Here is a 24283-nt window from a genome sequence, read left to right on the forward strand (position 1 = left end):
AGCTATAATTCAGCTTAGACATCCCTGTGACTATGACCCAGTGATTTTTATTACTAATTGGCCAGTAGTTTCCGATGCGTGGTAGCTTACTACCTAATGAGTTGATTCGTCTGTTGGACAGAATCCATTGTTAGAAAATTCTTTCTTTTGCTGATCTGAAATCTGTATCTTTTGTTACTGGCCCTTGCTTTGGTTTTTTTTGAGCATAATACTTAATAGGCCTGTTGGTTGTATTGCCCCATTAGGATTTACTTCTTCAGCTTATATCTCTCTAGTTTCCTTGGTCTTCCTCCATACGACATGGGTTTTGAATCCTTTATCATCTTGATTATCCTTCCCTGGGTGTAATTTATCAGCATTTCTCTTAAAATGCAAGACCCAGAGCTAGTAACTGATCATGTTTCACTTAATCTGCCAGTGTGAGAGATTGCATAGTAAAATGTAAACAAATTTGCATTTTAGGGCAGACTGTATCATTAATTGTTAGTCACTTTGAGCCTAGTTTTCCTCAAACAGAAGATTATCCAACACTAATGAAAGATGAGTAACAAAGCTTTCTCGATGTTGGAAATTGCGATGTTAGTAAAAAGAAGCTAAAGTCTTCTGCTTTCATGAGAAAAAAAAGTATATCAACCTTCATGCTAAAAATCAAATTCTTGCTAATGTTGACGTTAGTCAACTCACATGAGAATCTAAGGAAAGAACTGTAAGATCATTTCAGTGACATTGTACTTAGTATTATTTATGTACACTTAATAATATCTTGGGGGAGGTTAGCTTTATTGCCTTTAATAGTTTCCTTTAGGTATTGCGTTTAATCTAGCTGTTTATATTTGATATCTATATTCTAATTTAAGTATTTGTTATGAAGAATAACTGTCACCCATTTTACTGATTTCCTGGTATGGCCAAATTAATCTTAGTTTTCTTACGTCTGTTTTTTATAACCTCACCATTTTGATTTGAAAACATTTCCAGAATCTTGTGTGTGGTACTCGATCTGTATTCAAGTCTCATGTGTACCACTGAGAAACCTTGGGTTCTCGGGCAGGTCATTTAACCGGCCTATACACACACTTCTCCTTCTGCGTAGCGAGAGGCTTTTACTTCTTAGATTCTCCTTCTCTACCCCATCCTCTATAGGAGGGGGAAGAAATCCAGACCCACCTCTGCCCGTATCTTCAACCTCTTTCTTCTGTGCAATACCTTTTATCTATCCTGGCTGCTCAGGTTTCTTCACAGCACTTCACAGTTTATGTGTGTTTTTGCTTTATTTACTTGTTATTTGTTTCCCCCTCTGGACTAGATGCTTGATGGGGGCAGATAATGCATTTTCATTCACTGCTCTAAAACCTAATGCGCAATAACATGTGTTGCACGTAAAAGATGCGCAAAAAATCCTGTGATACTGCTATTACTTTCAGATAGGCATGCAGCTTTTTCTTTCTCCTGATGTAGTGTTTATTAAGTTCTTTCCGGCCACTTGGACATTCATATTAAAATGAAATTTTAATTTTAACTTGGTAAATATAAATTACAATGCCATATGAAGGCTCAAGCTCCAGATATGTCAGTTTCTGTTGTATTCTTTGTTGATACATTTCTAGAATAGTTTTAAAATGATTACAGAATGTTCCTAGCCATTTGTTGTTTGAATATGACTTGGTAACCTTGGCCTATCCATACTATAAAATGTGACTCTAGCCTAAGCTTAAGTATGTTGATGATGTATTTGTTGTGTAGGTGCCAAAAATTTACTCCTTTTAATAGTGTCAATATTGATACCTGTCATCTGGAATGCAAGAATCTTCCTGAAAATTTACTAATAAATGTAATACTGCTGCCATACTGCCCAGAAATAATTTGTGGTTTTTTGGTTGAAGTACCAGAATACCATTTGGTCACTTCGTAGTGGCTTAAAGGAACCAGAGCATCTATCCAAAGGAGCCATTTAGTTTCCTCCCAGCACTTATGATTGAGCCTTTTGACTATTTCAGAAGTGGGATTAGAGAAGTTTGTCTTGTTCTTTTGTCTCTTTTGAGGTTGAAGTTTAGGAGATTGACTCATTTTGGCCATTTTCTTGTTTCATTTTTACTCTAGGCAGTAACTGGGGCTAAAGCTCTGGGGAGGCACTTGGCTATGCTTGCTGAAGTATTTCCATAGTTGGACTGTCTCTGGCAAATAAGTAAATTTCATTTAAAGCTTTTCAAAGCTGTGTAAATCTTGGCAGAACCCCATAGAAATCATAGCATATAGTTCCTTTTAAAACAACGATATTATTAAATGAAGAATTTGGGGTAAAGTATATTGCTTTAATGGTCTTAATACCATTTAAAAAGATCCTTCTACATTAATATTCAAAATGTTTTCTAGTAGTGGTGGAAATCTTCTGCATCTACCAGTTCAAAGGTAGGCTTTCCCAGTCTTTTGGGATCTAGCAAGGATGTTTAGTCTTACCTGCAACTGTCCCTGCAAGAATGTAGATTTGAAGTTTTTAATAAAGTTGACCAGTTCATGTATTTCTGATGAATTACATAGAGGAGAATGGCATTTGAGTAATCAGAAAATACTACCTTAAAATAATAATTATTATTATTTTATTATTTATATATTTATAATTACTATTATCTAAATAATAAAAAATTATTTAGAAAGTGATGGCATTGTAATGTTTTCAAAGTGTAATGATGTTAACTAAATTATCCAGTTATTGACTAGTACTTTTTTTTATACCTATCCCCAGGGAAGGAAGAATATGCAAGATGGTGCAAGTGATGGTGAAATGCCAAAATTTGATGGTGCTGGTTATGATAAGGATCTGGTGGAAGCCCTTGAAAGAGACATTGTATCCAGGAATCCTAGCATTCATTGGTTAGAGTCTTTGAAATTATTGAATTAAAGTAGAGGCGAACACAAGTTATAGGTTGGCTTGGTGTGAGTTTTCTCTTGTTATTCATTAATCTGATTATGACCACCTCTGTAATATGAAAGTATAGAATTGACGGGAGAGTTCTGTCGAATGTAACCAGGACATTTTACATGTTAATTTGAAGTTGATATATAACTGACAAAAGTTGTTAATTCAGTGGCACGTCCTCATTAATAACTAATGTTTTCACTGATGTTTTTATGCAGTAAGAATTAGAATAATGTTCTTAATAAGAGAATAATTTCGTAAGTAAAAAAAATTAGAAGAATTAGGTTTGACCATAAATCTAAGATCCCTGAATAAACATTATGAAACTTTGCTGTTCTTTCAAAGGGATGACATAGCAGATCTGGAAGAAGCTAAGAAGTTGCTAAGGGAAGCTGTTGTTCTTCCAATGTGGATGCCTGACTTTTTCAAAGGGATTAGAAGGCCATGGAAGGTGAGAATTTATTAAATTGGTTTTGGTATAAAAATGCTGCTTGCATCAGAATGAAAGGCAGCATTGCTGTAGTTTTTGATGTATTTAACCCATTTTGAAAAGGTTGGGAGAAGTTTATATACACCCAAAACATCTGGATTTGAATTTGTAGTTGTGATGTGTTACATCTGCATAGTAGGAGAGATGGGCTTAGAGTGTTGAAACTATGTAGTCTTGAGGTCACTTCCCTCAGGGATGCTGAGCTAGAGATTAGCTTTAAGAATTTTCTAGATATATGGTTCTGTAAATAAAAAGTTAAGCAGATTAAGCAGAAATAATGCATAGTCTTATAGAAGAAAGGTGTGATCAAACAGTTATTTTTCAGAAGTTGGAATATTTCTCATTGATGGTTATTTTGTTTTACTTGTCACTGACTTGAAGCTCATTGTTAACTATTTTATAGACTACATTTGCTATATTTTGAGTTTTCACAAACGTTTTTTCTAAACAGAGGTCTTTAGCTGTGTTTTAAAAAACTACTTCTTGACCAGGTACCGTGGCTCGCCCCTGTAATCCCAGCACTTTGGGAGGCTGAGGAGGGTGGATCACGAGGTCAGGAGATCGAGACCATCCTGCCCAACGTGGTGAAATCTCATCTGTACTAAAAATACAAAAATTATCTGGGCATGGTGGTGTGTGCCTGTAATCCCAGCTACTCGGGAGGCTGAGGCAGGAGAATCGTTTGAACCCGTGAATTGGAGGTTGCAGTGAGCCAAGATCGTGCAACTGCACTCCAGCCTGGCAACAGAGCCAGGCTCCGTCTCAAAAACAAAAAAAAAAAACCCACTTCTTATGTCATTACAAAATATCTGACTTTATGAATTTATTTTGTCCTTGCTGTGCTTTTGTGGTATTTATTGGCAAACTGGCTTAAGAAAATGAGATATATTTCTAAATAATCTTTTTCCTGACCAAATAATTTTTTTTCTGCAACAGCAGAATAAAATTCTTGACTAGAACTATTATTATTTTTTAAAAGATCATGTTTGAATTCTTTAGGGATTTGTGAGAATAGATTATTTACTAAAATGGGACAATAAATTTATTTTATTTATTTTTTGAGACTGAGTCTCACTCTGTTGCCCAGGCTGGTGTGCAGTGGCGTGATCTTGGCTCACTGCAACCTCTGCCTCCTGAGTTCAAGTGATTCTTGTGCCTCAGCCTCCTGAGTGGCTACAATTACAGCTAAATTTTGTATTTTTGGTAAAGGCTGGATTTTTGCCATGTTGGCCAGGCTGGTCTTGAACTCCTGGCCTCCAGTGATCCGCCCACCTTGGCCTCCCAAAGTGCTGAGATTACAAGCCGGGCGAGATTGCGGGCGCCTATAGTCCCAGCTACTCGGGAGGCTGAGGCAGGAGAATGGTGTGAACCCAGGAGGTGGAGCTTGCAGTGAGCCGAGATCATGCCACTACACTCCAGCCTGGGTGACAGAGCAAGACTCCGTCTCAAAAAAAAAAGAAATATAGGGCTGAAGCTTGTGAGAGAGGTAAAAGACGGAGATATTAAGCATGAGCCACTGTTTCAAGGCTGATAAATGTATTTTAAAGAATACATGAAAATAAGGAGACCTCAGAAATTTTTCAGGTTTATAAAATTTGTCTCAAAACGTAAATTCCAGAATTTCAGAACTGGAATGAGTCTTTGAGATCATCTTAAATCCGCATTATTTGACAGACTAGAAAATTGAAGTCCAAATAGGTTGTGACAACCATAATAGACCTTTAGAAAATTTAAAATTCAATGTGTCTCAGCTTCTTATGTTTATATGTGCCTTTCCCACAGCACACTTTCTTCTGCATTGTGTGATACCATTCCTTTATCCTTCAGGCACTTACTTAGCCCTGTTATTTGTAAGGTTCCTTGTTTTTCGAGACATAGTCCCTGAGCTGTGAGACATTCTAAATAGAGAGTTGGGCAGTTACAGATAGCTTTCATTGTTAGGCACTAGCAGAGCCTAATGGGTGGTACAGTCCACATGTACTTGGAAAGCTCAGCAAAGCACAAACATGACATGATTAGAGAAGGCGTTATGCTTGAGGAGGTGGGATTCAAGCTGCAATTTGTAAGGTTGTGAGGATTTCACTATGTTGGAGGAGACATTTTGGAGATGTAGGAACTTGAGGGGGATGAATGACGTGAGCAGTGGAATATAGTGAGAAAGTGTAAGTGTGTTTGGGAATAGATGCGTTGAAGTTTTGTAAGGAAGGCAGCATAGAATATTGGTAAGGGGCACAGATCCTGGATCCAGACTGGGTGCATACGAATTCTTACCATTTCCACTTATTCTCTGATCTTGAGCAAGTTATGGAACTTCTCCATGCCTCAGTTTCCTTATCTATAAAATGGGAATAATAATAGTTATAGGATATAGTGAGGTTAAAATGAGTTAATGAGGCCGTAGAATTACGTAAAGGTTGAAAAAATAAATTAGGGGAAGATTCCAATGGGAAGGTAGGTTGAGGCCAGATTGTATTTCCCAGGAGTTCGATTCTTTTTCTATAGATGTTTGGGAGACCTCTTTGAGCAGGTAGGTAGCATAATTAAACTGGTGAGTTGGAAAAAACAATCTGGTTGCAAGGAACACAGAAAGATGGGAGGCAAAGAGCATGTGCAGAAGTGATTGGCAGTAGTTTAGGCTTAAAATTCAAAGAGCCTGAATCGGGATGGTGATTATGAATTAGGAATGGAAGGACGGATGCTAGTGATACTTACTGAAGGAAGTTGGTAACCTTTTGGATGTAATATATATGTCAAGAAGAAGGCAGGGGCAAAGATAATTGGGTTTTGCCTGTGGCAGAATAGTGATGATAACATAAATATGGAGCTCAGGAAGGAGAAAGACGCTGGTTTATTGTTCTTGATGTTGAAAGTTCAGTAGGAGCAGGGGGTGCTTCTGGGGAAAAAGATATGGAATTATTTTTGAGTTTTAAATTTTGGTATAATATTAACGTGGAAATGCACCAAGTTAGAAATACAGGGCTGGCTGGGTGCGGTGGCTCATGCCTGTAATTCCAGCACTTTGGGAGGCTGAGGCAGGCGGATCACGAGGTCAGGAGATCGAGACCATCCTGGCTAACACAGTGAAACCCCGTCTCTACTAAAAATAAAAAATTAGCCGGATGTGGTGGCGGGCGCCTATAGTCCCAGCTACTCGGGAGGCTGAGGCAGGAGAATGGTGTGAACCCAGGAGGTGGAGCTTGCAGTGAGCCGAGATCACGCCACTACACTCCAGCCTGGGTGACAGAGCAAGACTCCGTCTCAAAAAAAAAAAAAAAAAAAAAGAAATACAGGGCTGAAGCTTGTGAGAGAGGTAAAAGACGGAGATATTAAGTGCCTTTTCAAAAATACATATCTCTGGGATGAACTTTTCTGTAACAGAATAATAGCGAGGTCCTTCTTTACAAGTTTTAAGATCAGGTTATATGATTTTTTATAAAGGCAACATTTAAAATTATACTTAGAAAATAAGGAGATGCCCAAGAAATAGACTACTGTATTTTCAGTGGCTGAAGTGTATAAACATATGCTTGAATCACTCTTACATTGAGACTCTAGTCATCTATCCATTTATCATCCAGCCTATCTTAGCACTTCTCAGACTGCATCATAATTTATCTATATTTTCTAATAGATTAAAAGTCTCTTGAGGATTTATGTGTGATTCCTGACAAATTCAATTTTTTTTCCTCAGGGCCTAGTACTTAGTAAGCATTGGATACATTTACACTGGGGAAATACATATTTATTGAGTATTTACCTTGTGTCACGTGATAGGCTAAGTGCGGAGGATACCAAAATGAGTGAATAATAATAGCCCCCAAGAAGCTCATGGTCTTTGGGTGAATAAGCGTGTATTTAATGGAGGCCATGTGTTAAGTGCAGTATTTGTTGAGGACAGTGTGATTAGTGTCTGAAAGAGTAATGAACTCACTGCTATGGCAGGAGAGAGGAAGAGGGACTTAGTCTGCTGTGGAGAATAATATCAGGGATGGCCTCCCAGAGCAGGTGACTCTGAGCTGAGACTTGAAAGATGAATAGAAGTTAAACAGGTAGATGTGATGAAGAAAGGCTCTAAGGCAGAGTGGATATCATGTACAAACACATGAAAAGTGTAAGAGAACATAGTATATGTGAGGAATCTTCTGTAGTTCAGTGTGGCTGGAAGTATAGAGTGTTTATATGGGACATAGTAACAAAAGACACTGCTGGAGTGGTTGGTGTGACCTGCTTCTCACAAAGAGCCCTGCAATGCCATGCTAAAGATGTCAGTGAGCCATTGAAGAGTTTTTAGTAGAAGAGTATTTGCAAGTGTAGGAAGATATCTTTTCTGTAGCAGTATGGAGGATAGGTTGGGGATGGACATAGATGGACATGAAAAAGTAATCTCATGAGGAGGCTGTTGAAATAATCTAGCCAAACAATGAGGACAGATAGCTGTAGAAAGGCATGGGCTTTTTGATTAGTGAAAAATCAATGGATTTGTGAGAGATGTTTAGAAGGTATAAGTGACTCATTGTTTACAGGGATGTGGGAGAGAGACAAGTTGTATGACTCCCAGATTCCAGGCTTGAATTGAATGACTTCTGACATGACCTACGTAGAGTTGGGCCAAACTTCACAGGTTGAGAGCACAGTTTTCTGCAAGACTGCCCTCACTTCAGACACTAGCTGCAAACCTGGGGATCCCTAGGTCACTCTTACAACCAGCTGGCTACAAATTCAGGGGTTCCCACTACCCTCTCAGGTTTGATAATTCTCTAGAACAACTCACAGAACTTAGGGAGGCCTTACAGTCCAGCCCAGGACAACATAGTCATGAACATCGTGGATCCCCTTACACATGGCTTTTCTTCTCCCTCTGCCACCCCAGAGACAACAAGGCCAACCCCTCCTTTTCCTCCTCCTCCTTAGCCTATCCAAGCTGAAGACCTTTAAGGTGACACACTTCCATTTAATGAATAATAAATATATTTTTCTCATAATTTTCTTAATAATTTTTTTTTCTAGGTTTATTGTAAGAATACAATATACAATACATATACAAAATATGTGTTTACAGTTTTTGTTATCAGCAAGACTTCAAGTCAACAATAGGCTATTCATTGTTATGTTTTTTTGGGAATCAAAAATTATATGCAGATTTTTGACTGTATAGGGGACTGGTGCCCCAACCCCTGAGTCGTTCAGGGAGCAGCTGTACTTACAATGATATTGTTATTATAGCCAAAGGATGTAAATCGGAACCAGCCAAAAGGAGAAACTTACAGGGCGAGGTCTAGAAGGATGCGCAAGGTGACGCTTCTTTCGCCCTCTCTTCCTGGAGTCAGGATGCTTTACTCTCCTGGAAGTGTGACAATAGGGAGATGATGGCATCACATGGACGTGTGATAGTACTGCTATAGTTTGGATGTGGTTTGGTTATTTGTCCCACCAAATCTCATGTTGAAATTTGATTCTTGATGTGGTGGTGTTGGGAGGTGGTGCCTAATGGGAGGAGTTTGGGCCATGGGGGCAGATCCCTCATGAATGGCTTGGTGCCGACCTCGTGGTAATGAGCATGTCCTCACTCTGTTCATTCTCATGAGAAGTGGCTGTTGCCCCTCTCTCTTGCTTCTGCTCTTGCCATGTAAGTTCTGCATGCTGCTGGCTCCCTTTCACCTTTCTCTGTAAGTGGAAGCAGCATGAGGCCATCACTAGAAACTGAACGGGTGCAGGCACCATGCTTCCTGTGCAGCCTGCAGAACTGTGAGCCAAATAAACCTTTTTTTCTTTAAAATTACCCAGCCTCAGGTATTTCTTTGTAACAACACAAATGGACTAAGAGAAATACATAGAGTATTGCCAATTAGGGAAGCTCACGTGATCAATTGAATCATTGCCCGTGGTTCTTAATCTCTTGTTCTCTTCCTCTCCCCAAAGGTTGAGTTGATATCACATGGCTCAAAGCCCCAGCTCTCTAATCACATGGTTGGTTTTCCTGGCATGGTCACCCCCCATTCTGAGTTGTCTTGTTGGTGTTAACTATATAGGGCCCACCATGAGTCACCTCATTAGCATAAAATTTCAGGGCCTGTTGTGATAACAAAAATAATCCTGTCACTAGGGTATTTCCAAGGTTTTAGAGGCTATTTTCCAGGGACTGGGGACAAAGGCCAGCTAAATTCTTTATTATACAGGGTGCAGGGAACTGATATTGGAAATAGAGAAAGGAGCAGGCTTAAATAGAAACAAAATGTGTTTCAGTAAATACTCAGCAGCTAATTCATAATAGAGGCCGGGAGCTTCAGATAGAGTGTGAGTGTAAAATTGTGAGATAGAAAGGTTGGTTGGTGATATGGGTGTGGATGAGTTTGTTCAGGAGTTTTTAAAGGGAAAGGTTTAGAATTGCTTTGGGGATGTAAAGGGCAGAGGAAAGAGGAGATCTGAGGTGGTGAACGTAGCCAGAGAGCAGAGGTGTCAGGAAAAGGGCAGTGTCAGGGTTTCGAGAAGAGGGGGATTAATACCATGTATCAGCAGTGTCAAAGGCCAGAAAGAAGTCAGGGAGGCCCGACTGAAGAGTGGTCATTAGGTTAGTAAATGAAGTATTTTTAGTGAATTGGTGAAGACTAAAGTCATGTTGTAGCTTATGAAGAAGAAATAGCATAAACCATTGAAGGTCGGCTGTGAGAGGAAGGAGAGGTTAATAGTAGCTAGAGGATTTGTAGAGTCAAGTGAAGGATTTTTTGTATTTTTTGGTGTCAATTGTATCTATCTTTTTAAAACATTTGTGTTTTTGAATTGATACATAATAAATGTACATACTTTTGGGGTTCATGTGATAATACATTCACATAATTTGTAAAGATCCAATCAGTGTAAATGGGATATCCACCACCTTTAACATTTGTCTTCATGCTAAGAACATTCAAATTATTAAATTATTCTCTTCTAGTTATTTTGAAATATACAATAGACTATTGTAAACTATGGTCACACTACTGAGTTATCAAGTTGTACTCATTAATCAGCCTCTCTTAATTCCCCCTTGACCCCTACCCTTCCCAGCCTCTGGTAACCATCAGTCTATTCTGTCTTTATGGATGCTATTTTAGCTCCCACAAATGAATGAAAACATGTGATATGTGTCTTTTTGTGCTTGGTGTATTTCACTTAACACAATGACTTCCACCTCCATCCATGTTGCTATAAATGACAAGATTTTATTTTTTTATGGCTGAATAGTATTCCATTTTATATATATACCACATTTTCTTTCTCCATTCATCCATTGTTGGGCACTTAGGTTGATTTCATATTTTGGCTGTTGTGAACAGTGCTGTGATAAACAGGAGTGCAAATAACTCTTCGATATATTGATTCCCTTTTTTTTTTCTTTTTTTGGATGTATACCCAGTAGTGGAATTGCTGGATCATATGGTAGATCTACTTTTAGTTTTTTGAGGAACCTCCACACAGTTTTCCACAGTGGCTCCCACCAACAGTATAGGAGCATTCCCCTTTTTCCATATCCTCACCATCATCTATTATGAGCTATCTTTTTGGTGAAAGCCATTTTAATTGGAGTGAGATGATCTCATTTTGGTTTTGACTTGAATTTCTCTAATGATGAGTGATGTTGAGCATTTTATATCTATTGGACATCTGTATGTCTTTTGAGAAATGTCTATTCAGACCTTTTGCCCATTTTAAAATTGGATTATTTGTCTTTTTGCTGTTGAGTTGCTTGAGCTGCTTATGTGTTCTGGTTACTAATCCCTTGTCAGATGGATATTTTGCAAATATTTTCTCCCATTGTGGGAGTGTCTCTTTGTTGTTTCCTTTGCTGTGCAGAAGCTTTTTAGTTTTATATAATCTGTTTATCTGTTTTTGCTTTGGTTGCCTGTGCTTTTGAGGTCTTACACAAAAAATCTGCCTGGACTGATGTCCTGTAGCATTTCCCCAGTGTTTTCTTCTAGTAGTTTCATAGTTTCAGGTTTTTAACCTGTTTTGATTTGATTTTCGTATATGGTCTTTAATCCATTTTGATTTTTGTATATGGTGAGAGATCGGCATCTAGTTTCATTCTTCTGTGTATGGTTATCCAGTTTTTCCAGCAACATTTATTGAAGAGACTGTTCTTTCCTTAAGGGCTTTTTGTAAGGTGACAGATTAAAGTGTATTTATATACCAAGGGGAAAGAGCCAGTAGACAAAGAGATACAGGAAAGAGAGAAATTAATTAAAGGAGTAATGTCATGAGAAGGTGAAGTTTATAAATATCATACAGTAGCTATGAACAGATGCTAATGTTAGAAATGAACTCCTATAGGAGGTGGCCACATTAATGGCATTACAGGATGGCCCTCTCAGAGAGAATGGAAAAAGACATCGCAGAAATAAGAACTTTGCTCTGGCTACGCCTATAGCATCAATTGGTCGTTTTCATGGTTTTTAAAATCTCAACCTCATGCAAAGTTGAGAGTTCCCTAACAAAACAAAAAAATATTTTTGTAAAACTAATGTTTCAAATCTTAGTGATTCCTGGTTGATCTGTGTATCAAAATTCTATAGCTAGAAAAGCATTTGGACAGTTTCTGAATTTGGAGTTTATGGAACTTTGACATACACATAGTTTTCAAAGCTTAAATCCCCAGAAGCTTGTCAAACCAAAGTAGCAATTGGATCAGAATTCCTCTTAAGGAATCACCAAATATTACGCACAAAAATTTAGTGTGAGCTATGTATTTAAACTCTATTAAAAGTACTGGAAGAAAATAATTATTTAAGAACCCATTAGTTTTTTAAGACTAGAGGATTGGTTTCCTTGAATAATTTTTATTCTTCACTGATTTGTTTTTATAGAATACTTTTATGTTTGTTTTCAAAACTAAGAAGTAACTAAAGTTTGGTTTTTATTCTGCATTTACTGGCTCTTTCATCACTATCACTGTTTTATATAAACTGTCTTAACACTTTAAAATGATACAAATCTTGCTAATTTGATTATGTTTGAATCACCACTGGATTTTTTACTGTTACCTTATTAACTCATAAATGGGTCTTTATTTTTTACTGAAAGCTGTATATTATAAATGCACTGTGGAAGATAGGTTCTGTCTCTTATAGAGGGTAAGGAATGTGTAATTCTGCCACATGTGATAGAAAATGTCTTATTTTTAATATGTGTAAACAGAACAGTTGCTTTTAAGCAGTGCTCAGTATTTTATATATATATATCATATGCCAGGTTCAGGAAACTGAGATTCTATCTAAATATATGAGAAAACTGTTTGTTGTCTAGGCTTTTTGTTAGATTATCTCTGACTACCTCTGACTTGAGACATTTTGTGAAATTTCTTCATTTTTTTCTAGCTATAAAATGATACTCTTGCTAAATACATCATGATTTTACTGTGGTAATTTTGAGTTTATCTTTTCATTAAAAGATGGAAAAGATGGAAAAATCTTAATGTACATTAATAGCTGATGATAATTTATAAAACTTTTTTAATCTGATAAATCATTTAATTCATCTTTTGAAATGTCAGGGTGTACTGATGGTTGGACCCCCAGGCACTGGTAAAACTATGCTTGCTAAAGCTGTTGCCACTGAATGTGGTACAACATTCTTCAACGTTTCCTCTTCTACGCTGACATCTAAATATAGAGGTGAATCTGAGAAGTTAGTTCGTCTGTTGTTTGAGATGGTGAGTGACGATAAATTCAGATTTCAAAGTAGTGTGTGTAGGCCTATGATGCTCGCATAAATCAGTTCTGTCCACCTGGAATCTTTTTTGAAAAGGGCAGTGTAGTTCTATTTTAGTAGTTCTTGACACACTGACGAGAAATGGGATGATGAGTTTTGTGGGGTAGTTGGTGTATGTTCAGTGTATCTTTTTCTTTAAGGTACAACAAGGCCTTTTGGCACCCTGTCCACTGAGGGTGGAAGAAGAGACTTTGGTGGTGTGTGTGGGTTGACTAGTATTTCTGCATCTCTAGTAAGCTGATGGAAGAGAAGAATATTTTAATATGTATTTTAAAAATCAGAGCCTGACCTGTCATTAAAGTTTATTCCTTTTCATATGGGATTTGCAGTAACTTAAGAATGTATATTTGAGGATTGAGATTGACTTATTTTTGAAAAATTTTTCATTATGGGAATTTTCAGACATGAATGTAGAAAGCATAGTACAGTGAACCCCTATGTATCTATCACCCAACTTCACCAGCCATATAACCTTTATTTTTAGAAATTTCTTTTTTCTCATGGGAATGATTGATTTAGCCTTTGCCATAACCAGGTAATGGCATTAAAACAGTGAGAAGTTTCTGCTCTGTTTTGCCATTGTTTTAAAAGGTTTTTGTAACTACTCCGATTGTTTTGAGATTATTAAATGATTTCTTTAAAATATTTTCATAAAGGCTAGATTTTATGCCCCTACCACGATCTTCATTGATGAGATAGATTCTATCTGCAGTCGAAGAGGAACCTCTGATGAACATGAGGCAAGTCGCAGGGTCAAGTCTGAACTGCTCATTCAGATGGATGGTAATTGATATTTAATTATTGTTTCGAAACTCTTATTTTTCAATATTTTGTGTAAACTCATAATCAATGGCTGGATTAGAAGGCAACCTAAGTTTAATTATTTGTTCATTCACCCGTTTGTTCATTTGTTCATGCACTCAGAAAGCATTGCTTGCATACTTATTAGAGATCATGCACCATTTCAGGTTCCGAGGTTACAAAGAAAAAGGCTACTATGGCCTTCAAGGAGCTTACTATTTGGAGCAAAGGTTCTAGAGGTATGATCTAGAGTCCTAGGGATCCTTGAGACCCTTTAAAGAATCTGCAAGGTCAAAACTATTTTCATAGGAATATCAAGTCATTGTTTGCCTTTTCTTTTTCACTCTCATTCTCTCACAAGTGTACAGTAGAGTTTTCTAGAGGCTGTAAGATGTAGGGTATCATAAAAGGTAGAAAGCAGAAGCAGATATGAGAATCCAGCTTTTCTCTAGTTAGACATTAAAGAGATTTGCAAAAATGTAAAAATAAAAGCCCCTCTTTTTTTAATATTTTGGAAAACATACTTTTCATTAAAATGTGTAAACAAGTAATGAATTTATCATTTTTTAAGTGAACTAATATTTTTAAATTTCAATTTTAGGGATTTTCTTTTTTTTCTTACAATTTCCCCATGCACCATCTATTTTAAGTTTTAAAGATATTGATAGATACACTCCACACACAAAAAAGCTGTTTGGGGTTCTCAATAATTTATTATTATTTTTTTTTTTAAGATTCAGAGTCTTGCTCTGTTGCCTAGGCTGGAGTACAGTGGTGTGAACACAGCTCGCTGCAGCCTCGACCTCCTGGGCTCAAGCAGTCCTCCTGCCTCAGCCTCCTAAGTAGCTGGGACCACAGGCCCATGCCACCACATCTGGTTAAGTTTTATTTTTTTGTAAAGACAGGGTCTTGCCATGTTTCCCAGGCTGTAGTTGTACTCTTGAGCTGAGGTGATCCTCTGGACTCAGCCTCTCTAAGTGCTAGGATTATAGACATGAGCCACTGCATGCAGCCTCAGTAATTTTTAAGAGTATAAAAGGGTCCTGAGATCACACAGTGTGAGAACCACTGATCTGGATGAGAAGCAGGCAACTGATCAGATGAGTATAATACATTGTGGTACATTCTGGGGTAGAAGTAAAGTCTGGGTGCAGTGGAAACATAGGAGAGGCACCACCAAGACTCAAGGGGAGTCTTGGAAACAGATAGCCGAGTTGGACTTTGAAGCGTTGGTAGGAGTTATCCAGACAGAGAAAAAAGGCCCTGAGGAGCCATAGAAGGAAGAGGGTTATGGGCTCAGAGCTGCTGTTTAGAGATAAGTTACGCTGGTAGTTAGTTGTGTGGTAGACAAGGGGCTGTTCAAGCAAAACATTAGAACAGATAAAATATGTTTAAAAATATCCAGGGTGAGGGACTGAGTGCAGTGGCTCATGCCTGTAGTCCCAGCACTTTGGGAGACTGAAGTGGGAGGATCACTTGAGGCCAGGAGTTCAAAACCAACCTGGTTAACATAGCAAGACTTGAAGCAACAACTTTAGAAAGTAGCTAGGTGTGGTGGCATGTGCCTGTAGTCCCAGCTACTCAGGAGGCTAAGGTGGGAGGATAGCTTGAGCGCAGGAGTTTGAGGCCACAGTGAGCTGTAATTGTGCAATAGCACTCTAGCCTGGGCAACAGAGCAAGAACGTGTCTCATAACAACAACAAAACACCAGTAATATCCAAGTTGTATTGTTTCAAAACAGTCATGGTTATTCCTCAACTGTGGATACTTACTGAATACTTATAACGTACTATGAGACCCTACCCTCAATGAGTTTACCATTTTAACTTTTGCTAAAATATGAGAGAAAGGAATGAGTGCGTTTTATTTTTGAGGTGGGGTATAGGGGAAAACATTAGGTGTTTAAAATTGGAAAAGGAAATTACTGAATACAAATTTAGTCAGCTGAATTTCATTGAAGGATATTTGTGATTATTGTTGATTATTAGTTGGACAGCGTGATTCTTTGTCATAATGATTGGAGTTTAGTAATAAGAAAATATTATAAGTTTCAGTGAGCCAACATCATGCCAGAGCACTCCAGCCCGAACAACGGAACCAGACCTTGTTTTTTTAAAAAATAACTATATTGAACTAGTTTGCTTTAAATCCACTAGTACTTTATTATGCCAGACTAGAAAGTCTTATCAGTAAAGTTTATGGGTTTTTTATCTTTTATTTTTCACTACATATTTTCTAGAGTTTCTGTTGTGTGACCTGAAATTTTTTATTCTAGAATTTTTATTCTAAAAAGGAGACACTGCGTATGTATATGTAGTTGGTTTGGTTATTTTTATCCGTGATTACTGGGTTCATTCTTAAATGTCTTGTTTATTTTTTACAAGTCATTTAAAAGTTTAAAGGACAACATCATGGAACTATAACCTGTCTTTCAGAATTGTAATTGCATGCTAGAATATTAAGTAAATGTGAACCCTCTGTTTTCACTTCTTGAGAAAACAGACTAAAAACTAAAGTAAAATTTTTGTGGAAATTTGTGATTTCAAGGAAATAAGAGGAATAAAACAGAGCCTAATCTCCCATGCCTTTTCTTTTCAGGAAAATATACATTCATTTTCTTACAGAAAAATGGATATTTTTATTGGATTAAAGTCCTGCAGTGGGTTACACAAAAAAAATCCCACACTAGGTTATGTGAATTCTTCTACTTCTTTGTTTTGTAGTTATCTGTTGATGAGTCTGGTTTTGCCAGCACACAGAGGTCAGGACTACACTGTCTTCTTCATCATTGATTCTGCCACTTTGGCTAACAGAAATGTTAACTGAATGAAAGAATAAAGGGTTGTAAGGAAAACACTATCTTTTCCTCCCTCACTGTGTGTAGGAGTTGGAGGAGCTTTAGAAAATGATGATCCTTCCAAAATGGTTATGGTATTGGCTGCTACTAATTTCCCGTGGGACATTGATGAAGCCTTGCGAAGAAGGTTAGAAAAAAGGATATATATACCTCTCCCAACAGGTATGATGCCTTCTCTATTTTGAGCTTTCTGTTACTTTCTGTTACCTTTCCCATGTGTCTGAATCTTTTTTTCCATGGCCATTCTGCTTAAAGAAGTTTATAGCATCACAAAACTAGTTTGTAGTAGATGTGAACACAGGCCACAGTACTCTATTGAAATTTCTTACATTTCAGAGAAATTCTTAAATTTGGAACAATATTCATGTTAATAAATATGGTAGCACTTTTAAGTTTACACTTTTAAACTTGAAGGTTTTTTAAAATCTTTTTCAAAATATGCTGTTTTGGAGTGAGTGTGTGTGTGTGTGTGTGTGTGTGTGTGTGTATTTTTATTTTTTTATTTTTGAGACAGAGTCTTACTCTGTTGCCCAGGCTGGAGTGCAGTGGCGTGATCTGAGGTCACTGCAACCTCCGCCTCCTAAGTTCGAGTGGTTCTTGTGCCTTAGCCTTCCGAATAGCTGGGATTACAGGTGTGTGCCACCACACCCAGCTAATTTTTGTGTTTTTAGTAGAGACAGGGTTTTGCCATGTTTTCTAGGATGGTCTCGAACTCCTGGCCTCAAATGATTTCCTGTCTCGGCCTCACAAAGTGCTGGGATTACAGGTGTGAACCACCATACCTGGCCTGGAAAATATAATTTCATCCTGTTAATGAATGCTGAAATTTCCGTACATGAATTTTTTCTTTTTCTTTTGAGGTAAAGTGTGCATAGAATGAAATGTACTTAAGTATATAATTTGAAAGAGTACAAATCAGTCCTTCTGTTTAATCAATACCCTAATCAAGATGTAAGGCATTTCCATCATCCTATAAAGTTCCTGTGTGCTCCCACCAGCTAACCCTCCAATAGGCATTCACTGTACGTGATTTTTATCACCATAGATTAGTTCTTTCTCTTGTTAAACTTCATATAAATGGAATCGTAACAGCATGTACTCACTGTGTCTGGCTCCTTTCACTTGATGTTCATCCATGTGATCACATGTATCAGCAGCTTATTCCTGGTTTGATTATACCACAATTTCTTTATTCTCCTTTTGATTGGTATTTAAGTTATTTCTCGTTTTTTGGCTATTATGAATAAAGCTGTAAACTTTCTTGTACACATCTTTTTTATGGATGAATGTTTTCAATTCTTTTGGATAATATAAGAAAAGAAAGGATGGGTCATAGGGTAGGCATATGTTTAGCTTTTATAGGAAATACCCAAATTATTTTTCAGAATGGTTGTATCATTTTGTATTCCATCATCAACAAATAGGAATTCAAATACTTCCGTATCCTTGCCGACATGTGGTGTTGTCAGTATTTTAATTTCAGTCATTCTAGTAAGTATGAAATGCTATCTCATGATTTTAATTGGTATTTCTCTGATGACTTACATAGAGTACCTTTTTATGTACTTTTTATGGTCATGGTATACTTTTTGTGTAGTGTCATTTCTTTTTCCCAGTTTTTAATTGGATTATTTGTTGCTGTATTAATGCTTTTTATGTTATTAGATCTGTGCATTGTGAATATTTTCTTCCAGTTTGTGGTTTGCCTTTTGATTTTCTTTATGGTGTCTCTTAATAAGTAGACATTTTAAATTTTGATGAAGTCCTGTTGACAATTTTTTTAAATGAATAGTACTTTTAGTGTCTTAAGAAATCTTATCTGTCCCAAAGCTGCAAAGTTTTTCTCCTGTTTTCTTTTGGAAACTGTATTTATGTCTGTGATTCCTCTTGCATGAATTTGTATGTGTGTGTGTGTGTGTGTGTGTGTGTGTAGATTTTTCATATATACAGTTGTAGCATCACTTACTGAAAGTTTTCTTTTTTCATTGAATTACTTCGGCACCTTCATTGAAAATTATTTTGTTGTGTATGTGTGGGTCTATTTCTGAATACTATTCTGTTCCATCGTTTTTTAAATCCATACACATGGTTATCTAAGTTATTTGTTTTTTTCTTGAGCAAGCTTTGGTAACTTGTGTCTTTCAAAGAATTTGTCTATTTTTTGTAAGTTGTCAGATTGTTTTGAATTTGACCTAATGTGAATGTGGAAGCTGATTAAATAGTTATGGGAGATGGTGGATTTCATGTCTGGTTCTGGAACTTGAAGTCAATAGGAGGGCACTTAGGAAGAGATGATGAATGTGAAGTGGTAGAAGTAAGGACAAACTCTACCTGTGGAGGTGGAGTCCATGAGGATACATTGAAATCTGTGTTGAACTCTTTTTTTTTTCCACTGAGACTCCTAACCTTGATGAATGGGCTTTCCGACAGAAGAAGCCAGCTAAATGTATACCTGGTTCAAGAGTCAAGAAAGCTGAAGGGGCCGGACGTGGTGGCTCATGCCTGTAATTCCAGCACGATGGGAGGCTGAGGTGGGCGGATCACATGGTCAGGAGATCGAGACCATCTTGGCTAACACAGTGAAACCCCGTCTCTACTAAAAATATAAAAAATTAGCTGGGCGTGGTGGCGGGCACCTGTAGTCCCAGATACTCGGGAGGCTGAGGCAGAAGAATGGCGTGAACCCGGGAGGCGGAGCTTGCAGTGAGCTGAGATCGCGCCACTGCACTCCAGCCTGGGTGACAGAGCGAGACTCCATCTCAAAAAAATAAAGCTGAAGGAAGAAATGTGGCAGAAACTACAAAGAGCTGAAGGTACAAGTGCTGCCCCACACTAACAAGGAGAATGGAGAACCAAGAAATAAGTGACAGTATGTGCCAGCTTTCTGAGATGATTCATTTTTGCCTTTCACATCTCAGACATAACTCATGTGGTCCACAATAACCCAGAACTATGCAATAAAGAGAATTCTGGGAAATGAAATTCCAGCTTCACTTAAGTTGGCATAATACAAATCTACACACCTTATTTTCCTTTTTTTGGCCATAGGATCTATAGTGATGGCTCATTTTTCATTCCTAATGTTAGTGATTTGTCTCTATTGTTCTTCATAATTTTTGGTTGAGATTTATCAATATTGTTAATCTTTTCGAAGAACCAAATTTTTGCTTTGTTAATTTTCTATTTTCTATTTCAGTGATTCTCTCTTTAAAACAATTTTTTTTTGCTTTATACTTTGAGTATAATTTTTTCATTCTGAAGTTAGAAACTAAGATTATTGATTTTAGGGACAGCCCTCTCCCACTTTTTTTTTTTTTTTTTTTTTTTTTTTTTTTTTTTTTGAGACGGAGTCTCGCTCTGTCACCCGGACTGGAGTGCAGTGGCCGGATCTCAGCTCACTGCAAGCTCCGCCTCCCGGGTTTACGCCATTCTCCTGCCTCAGCCTCCCGAGTAGCTGGGACTACAGGCGCCCGCCACCTCGCCCGGCTAGCTTTTTGTATTTTTTAGTAGAGACGGGGTTTCACCGTGTTAGCCAGGATGGTCTCGAACTCCTGACCTCGTGATCCACCCGTCTCGGCCTCCCAAAGTGCTGGGATTACAGGCTTGAGCCACCGAGCCCGGCCCCACTTTTTTTTTTAAGAGACAGAATCTTGCTCTGTTACCCAGGCTGGAGTGCAGTGGCTTGATAGTAGCTCACTGCAGCCTCAAACTTTTGGAATCAACAGATCCTCCCACCTCAGCCTCTTGAGTAGGGACTGCAAACACATGCCACTGTGCCTGGCTCATTTTTTTTATTTTTATTTTTTGTAGAGACAGAGGCTTGCTGTGTTTCCCAGGCTGGTCTCAAACTCCTGGCCTCAAGCAATCCTCCCGATAGCACTGGGATTGCACATGTGAGCCACTGCACCTGGCCTTTTTTTCTTTTTTTAATGTGTACATTTTAAAGCTATAAATTTCTCATTAAGTACTGCTTTGCTTTTATCTCCCAAATTTTGCTATATCATTTTTTTCTATTAAGTTAGAACTATTTTCTAATTTTCCTGTTTTCCCCCTTTCTTTGGTCCTTGAGTTATTTAGCATTTAAATTGGTTTGGGAGCCAAATAACTGGGGTATTTTCTAGATATCTTTTTGTTGATTTTTAATTTAATTCCATTGCAGTCAGGAACATACTCTGAATGATGTCAATTTTTAAACTTCTTGAGATTTGCCCTTCAGCCTATAGTCTATCTTGGTGAATGCTCCAGATCCAATTGAATAGATTGTTTATTCTGAGCTTGTTATAACATTCTGTAAATGTCAGCTGGATGAAGTTGGTGTGATAGTATTATTCCAGTGATAAGATCCTTGCTGACTTTTTAATCTAGTTTTTCTATCAGTTACTGAGAGTGGCTTATGGAAATCTTCATCTGTGACTGGGAACTTGTTCATTTTTCCCTTTAGTTCTTTCAGTTTCTGCGTTATGTTTTGCTTCATGTGTTTTGATGTTCTGTTGTTAATAAATAAATTATCATTGTTATATCTTCTTGGACCTATTACCACTATGAAATGCCTCTCTATCTCTGAGAATACACTTTGACTTGGTTTCTGCTTTGACTGCTATTAATTTAGCCTCACTGTCTTTCTTTTCCTATTGTTGGTGTGCTAATATGCTTTTCATCTTTAATTTTTACCCTAACCTGTCTATATTTACAGTGCAGTTTTTATAGACAGCATATAATTGAGCCTTGCTGTTTGTCCAGTCTATCTCTCTTTTTTTGTTTGTTTGTTTGAGTTGGAGCCTCACTCCATTGCCCAGGTGGGAGTGTAGTGGTGCGATCTCAGCTTACTGCAACCTCTGCCTCCCAGGTTCAAGCGATTCTCCTGCCTCAGCCTCCCAAGTAGCTGAGACTACAGGCATGTGCCACCATGCCTAATTTTTTTCTATTTGTAGTAGAGACAGGGTTTTGCCATGTTGTCCAGGCTGGTCTTGAACTCCTGAGGTCAGGTGATTTGCTCACCTTGGCCTCCCAAAGTGCTGAGATTATGGGCATGAGCCACTGTGCCTGGCTGTCTCTGCTTTTTAATAGAAGTATTTAGTCCATTTAAATTTAATGTAATTAGTGATATAACTGTGTTTAAGTCTGCCATCTTGCTATTTGTACTGTTTGTTTCTCTGTACCCCCCTTGCTAATTTCTTTTGGGCTAATTGACTGTTTTTACTGTTCATTTTAATGCCATTAGTGGATTTTTAGCTGTTCCTGACTATATTTATTTTAGTAGTTGTTCTAGCAATTACAGTATGCATAATTTTATATAGTTGTATGTGCTTTTATCTTTTAAATTGTATACCTAAATCAAAAGTGATTTATATACCACCACCGTTATAGTACTACAGGATTCTGTACCTATCTTATATATACCTTTATTAGAGAACTTTATATTTTCATTTGCTTTTGTGTTGCAGTCTAGTATCCTTTTGTTTCAATTCGAAGGACTCCATTCAGCAATTTTTGCAAGGCAGGTCTATTCGTGATAAACTCCCTAAGTTTTTGTTGATCTAGAAAGGTCTCCTTCATTTATTTCACCTTCATTTTTGAAGAGCAGTTTTGCCAAAATAGTATTCCTGGTTGGCAGATTTTTCTTTTAGTACTTTGAATATATAATGTCACTCCTTTCTGACTTGTGATGTTTCTGCTAAGAAATATGTTGATATTTTATGAGTGTTCCCTTATAGATGACAAATAACTTTTCTTTTGTTGCTTTCATGATTCTGTCTTTGAATTTTGACAATTTGATTATGTGTTTCTATGGTCTTCCTTAGGTCATCCTACTTGGAGTCCTTTTAAGCCTCATGAATTTGTTCATTTCTTTTCTTATACGGGCATACCTTGTTGTATTATGCTCCTCTTTATTGCACTTTGCAGATACCGTGTTTTTCACAAATGGAAGGTTTGTGACAACCCTGAATTAAGCAGGTCTGTGAGGGCCATGTTTTCAACAGCATGTGCTCACTTTGTGTCTCTGTCACATTTTCGAAATTCTCACAATATTTCAGACTTTTCATTATTATTTATCTGTTACAGTGATCTGTGATCAGTGATCTTTAATGTTAGTGTTGTAATTGTTTTGGGGTACCACAAACTATGCCCACATAAGATGGCAAACTTAATTGATAAATGTGTGTTTTATGACTCTTCCTTTCCTCAGGCCTCCCCATACCCTCAGACACAACAATACTGGAATTAAGCCAGTTAAGAACTCTACAGTGGTCTCTAAGTGTTCAAGTGAAAAGGAAGATGCAACTCAAGTGAAGGAAGAATTACATCTTCCTTTCCATGTAAAGGAAGACATTATGTGAAATCAGAAGCTAGACACGAATAAGCTTAGTGAGGAAAGCATGATGAAAGCTGAGATACACCAAAGCTAGACCTCTTATGCCAAACAGCCAAGTTATGAATGAAAAGGAAGAGTTCTTGAAGGAAATTAAAAGTGTTACTCCAGTAAATACATGAATGATAAGAAAGTGAAACAGCCTTATTGCTGATATGGATAGAGTGATCTGGATAGAAGATCAAACCAGCCACAACATTTCCTTAAGCCACAGCCTAATCCAGAGCAAGCCCCAACTCTTCAATTCTATAAAAGTTGAGAGAGATGAGGAAGCTGCAAGAAAAAACAATTGGAATCTCAGAGGTTGTTTCATGAGGTTTAAAGAAAGAAGCCATCTCCATAACATAAAAGTTCAAGGTAAAGCAGCAAGTACTGACACAGAAGCTGTAGCAAGTTATCCAGAAGAACTAGCTAAGATTCCTTTTGAAATGCTACTGCTTACTGACAATGCACCTGGGATATATCTCTTTGATGGAGATATATAAGGAAATTCATGTTGTTTTCATGCCTGCTTACACAACATTCATTCTGCAGCCCATGGATCAAGGAATCATTTTGACTTTTAAGTCCTACTTTTAAGGAATACATTTCGTAAAGTTATGGTTGCCATAGATGGTGATTTGTCTGATAAATCTGGGTAAAGTAAATTGCAAACCTTCTAGAAAAGAATCATCATTCTAGATGCCATTAAGAACATTTTTGATTCATGCGAGGATGTCAAAACATCAGTCTTAACAGGAATTTGGAAGAAGTTAATTCCAACCCTCATGAATGACCTTGAGGGGTTCAAGACTTTGGGTGGAGGACGTCACCACAGATGTAATGGAAAAGCAAGATAACTAGCATTAGAAGTGGTACTTGTAGTTGGGACTGGATTGCTGCAATCTCATGATAAAACTTGAACAGACAAGGGGTTGCTTCTTACAGATGAACAAAGAAAATACTTCTTGAGGTAGAATCTCCCGTGAAGATGCTGTGAACATTGTTAAAATAACAACAAATAATTTAGAATATTTTATAAACTTAGTTGATAAAACAGCAGCAGATTTGAAGAGAATCAACTCCAATTTCAAAATAAGTGCTGTTATGGGTAAAATGCTATCA

General features: G+C 37.5%; 1 protein-coding gene across 5 annotated transcripts in view; it reads left to right on the plus strand.

Moving 5' to 3' along the window:
- The window catches only part of KATNAL1 (katanin catalytic subunit A1 like 1), an 89877-nt gene that overhangs the window by 57087 nt on the left and 8507 nt on the right, over window positions 1-24283 (plus strand). For 4 of the 5 annotated variants that reach the window (XR_004054666.1, XM_010367086.2, XM_010367087.2 and 1 more), the window contains exons 5-9: window positions 2744-2871; window positions 3263-3368; window positions 12934-13092; window positions 13808-13934; window positions 16837-16971. Coding sequence is in view for 4 of the 5 variants with exons in the window: in XM_010367086.2 (XP_010365388.1) it covers window positions 2744-2871; window positions 3263-3368; window positions 12934-13092; window positions 13808-13934; window positions 16837-16971 (655 nt within the window). In the remaining variant the exon portion in view is untranslated. Of the gene's footprint in view, window positions 1-2743; window positions 2872-3262; window positions 3369-12933; window positions 13093-13807; window positions 13935-16836; window positions 16972-22996; window positions 23285-24283 lie in introns of those variants that run through there. The other variant, XM_030922090.1, reaches the window with a different exon arrangement.

This window comes from Rhinopithecus roxellana, chromosome 18 (assembly GCF_007565055.1).
Source record: "Rhinopithecus roxellana isolate Shanxi Qingling chromosome 18, ASM756505v1, whole genome shotgun sequence".
NCBI classification, from domain to species: domain Eukaryota; kingdom Metazoa; phylum Chordata; class Mammalia; order Primates; family Cercopithecidae; genus Rhinopithecus; species Rhinopithecus roxellana.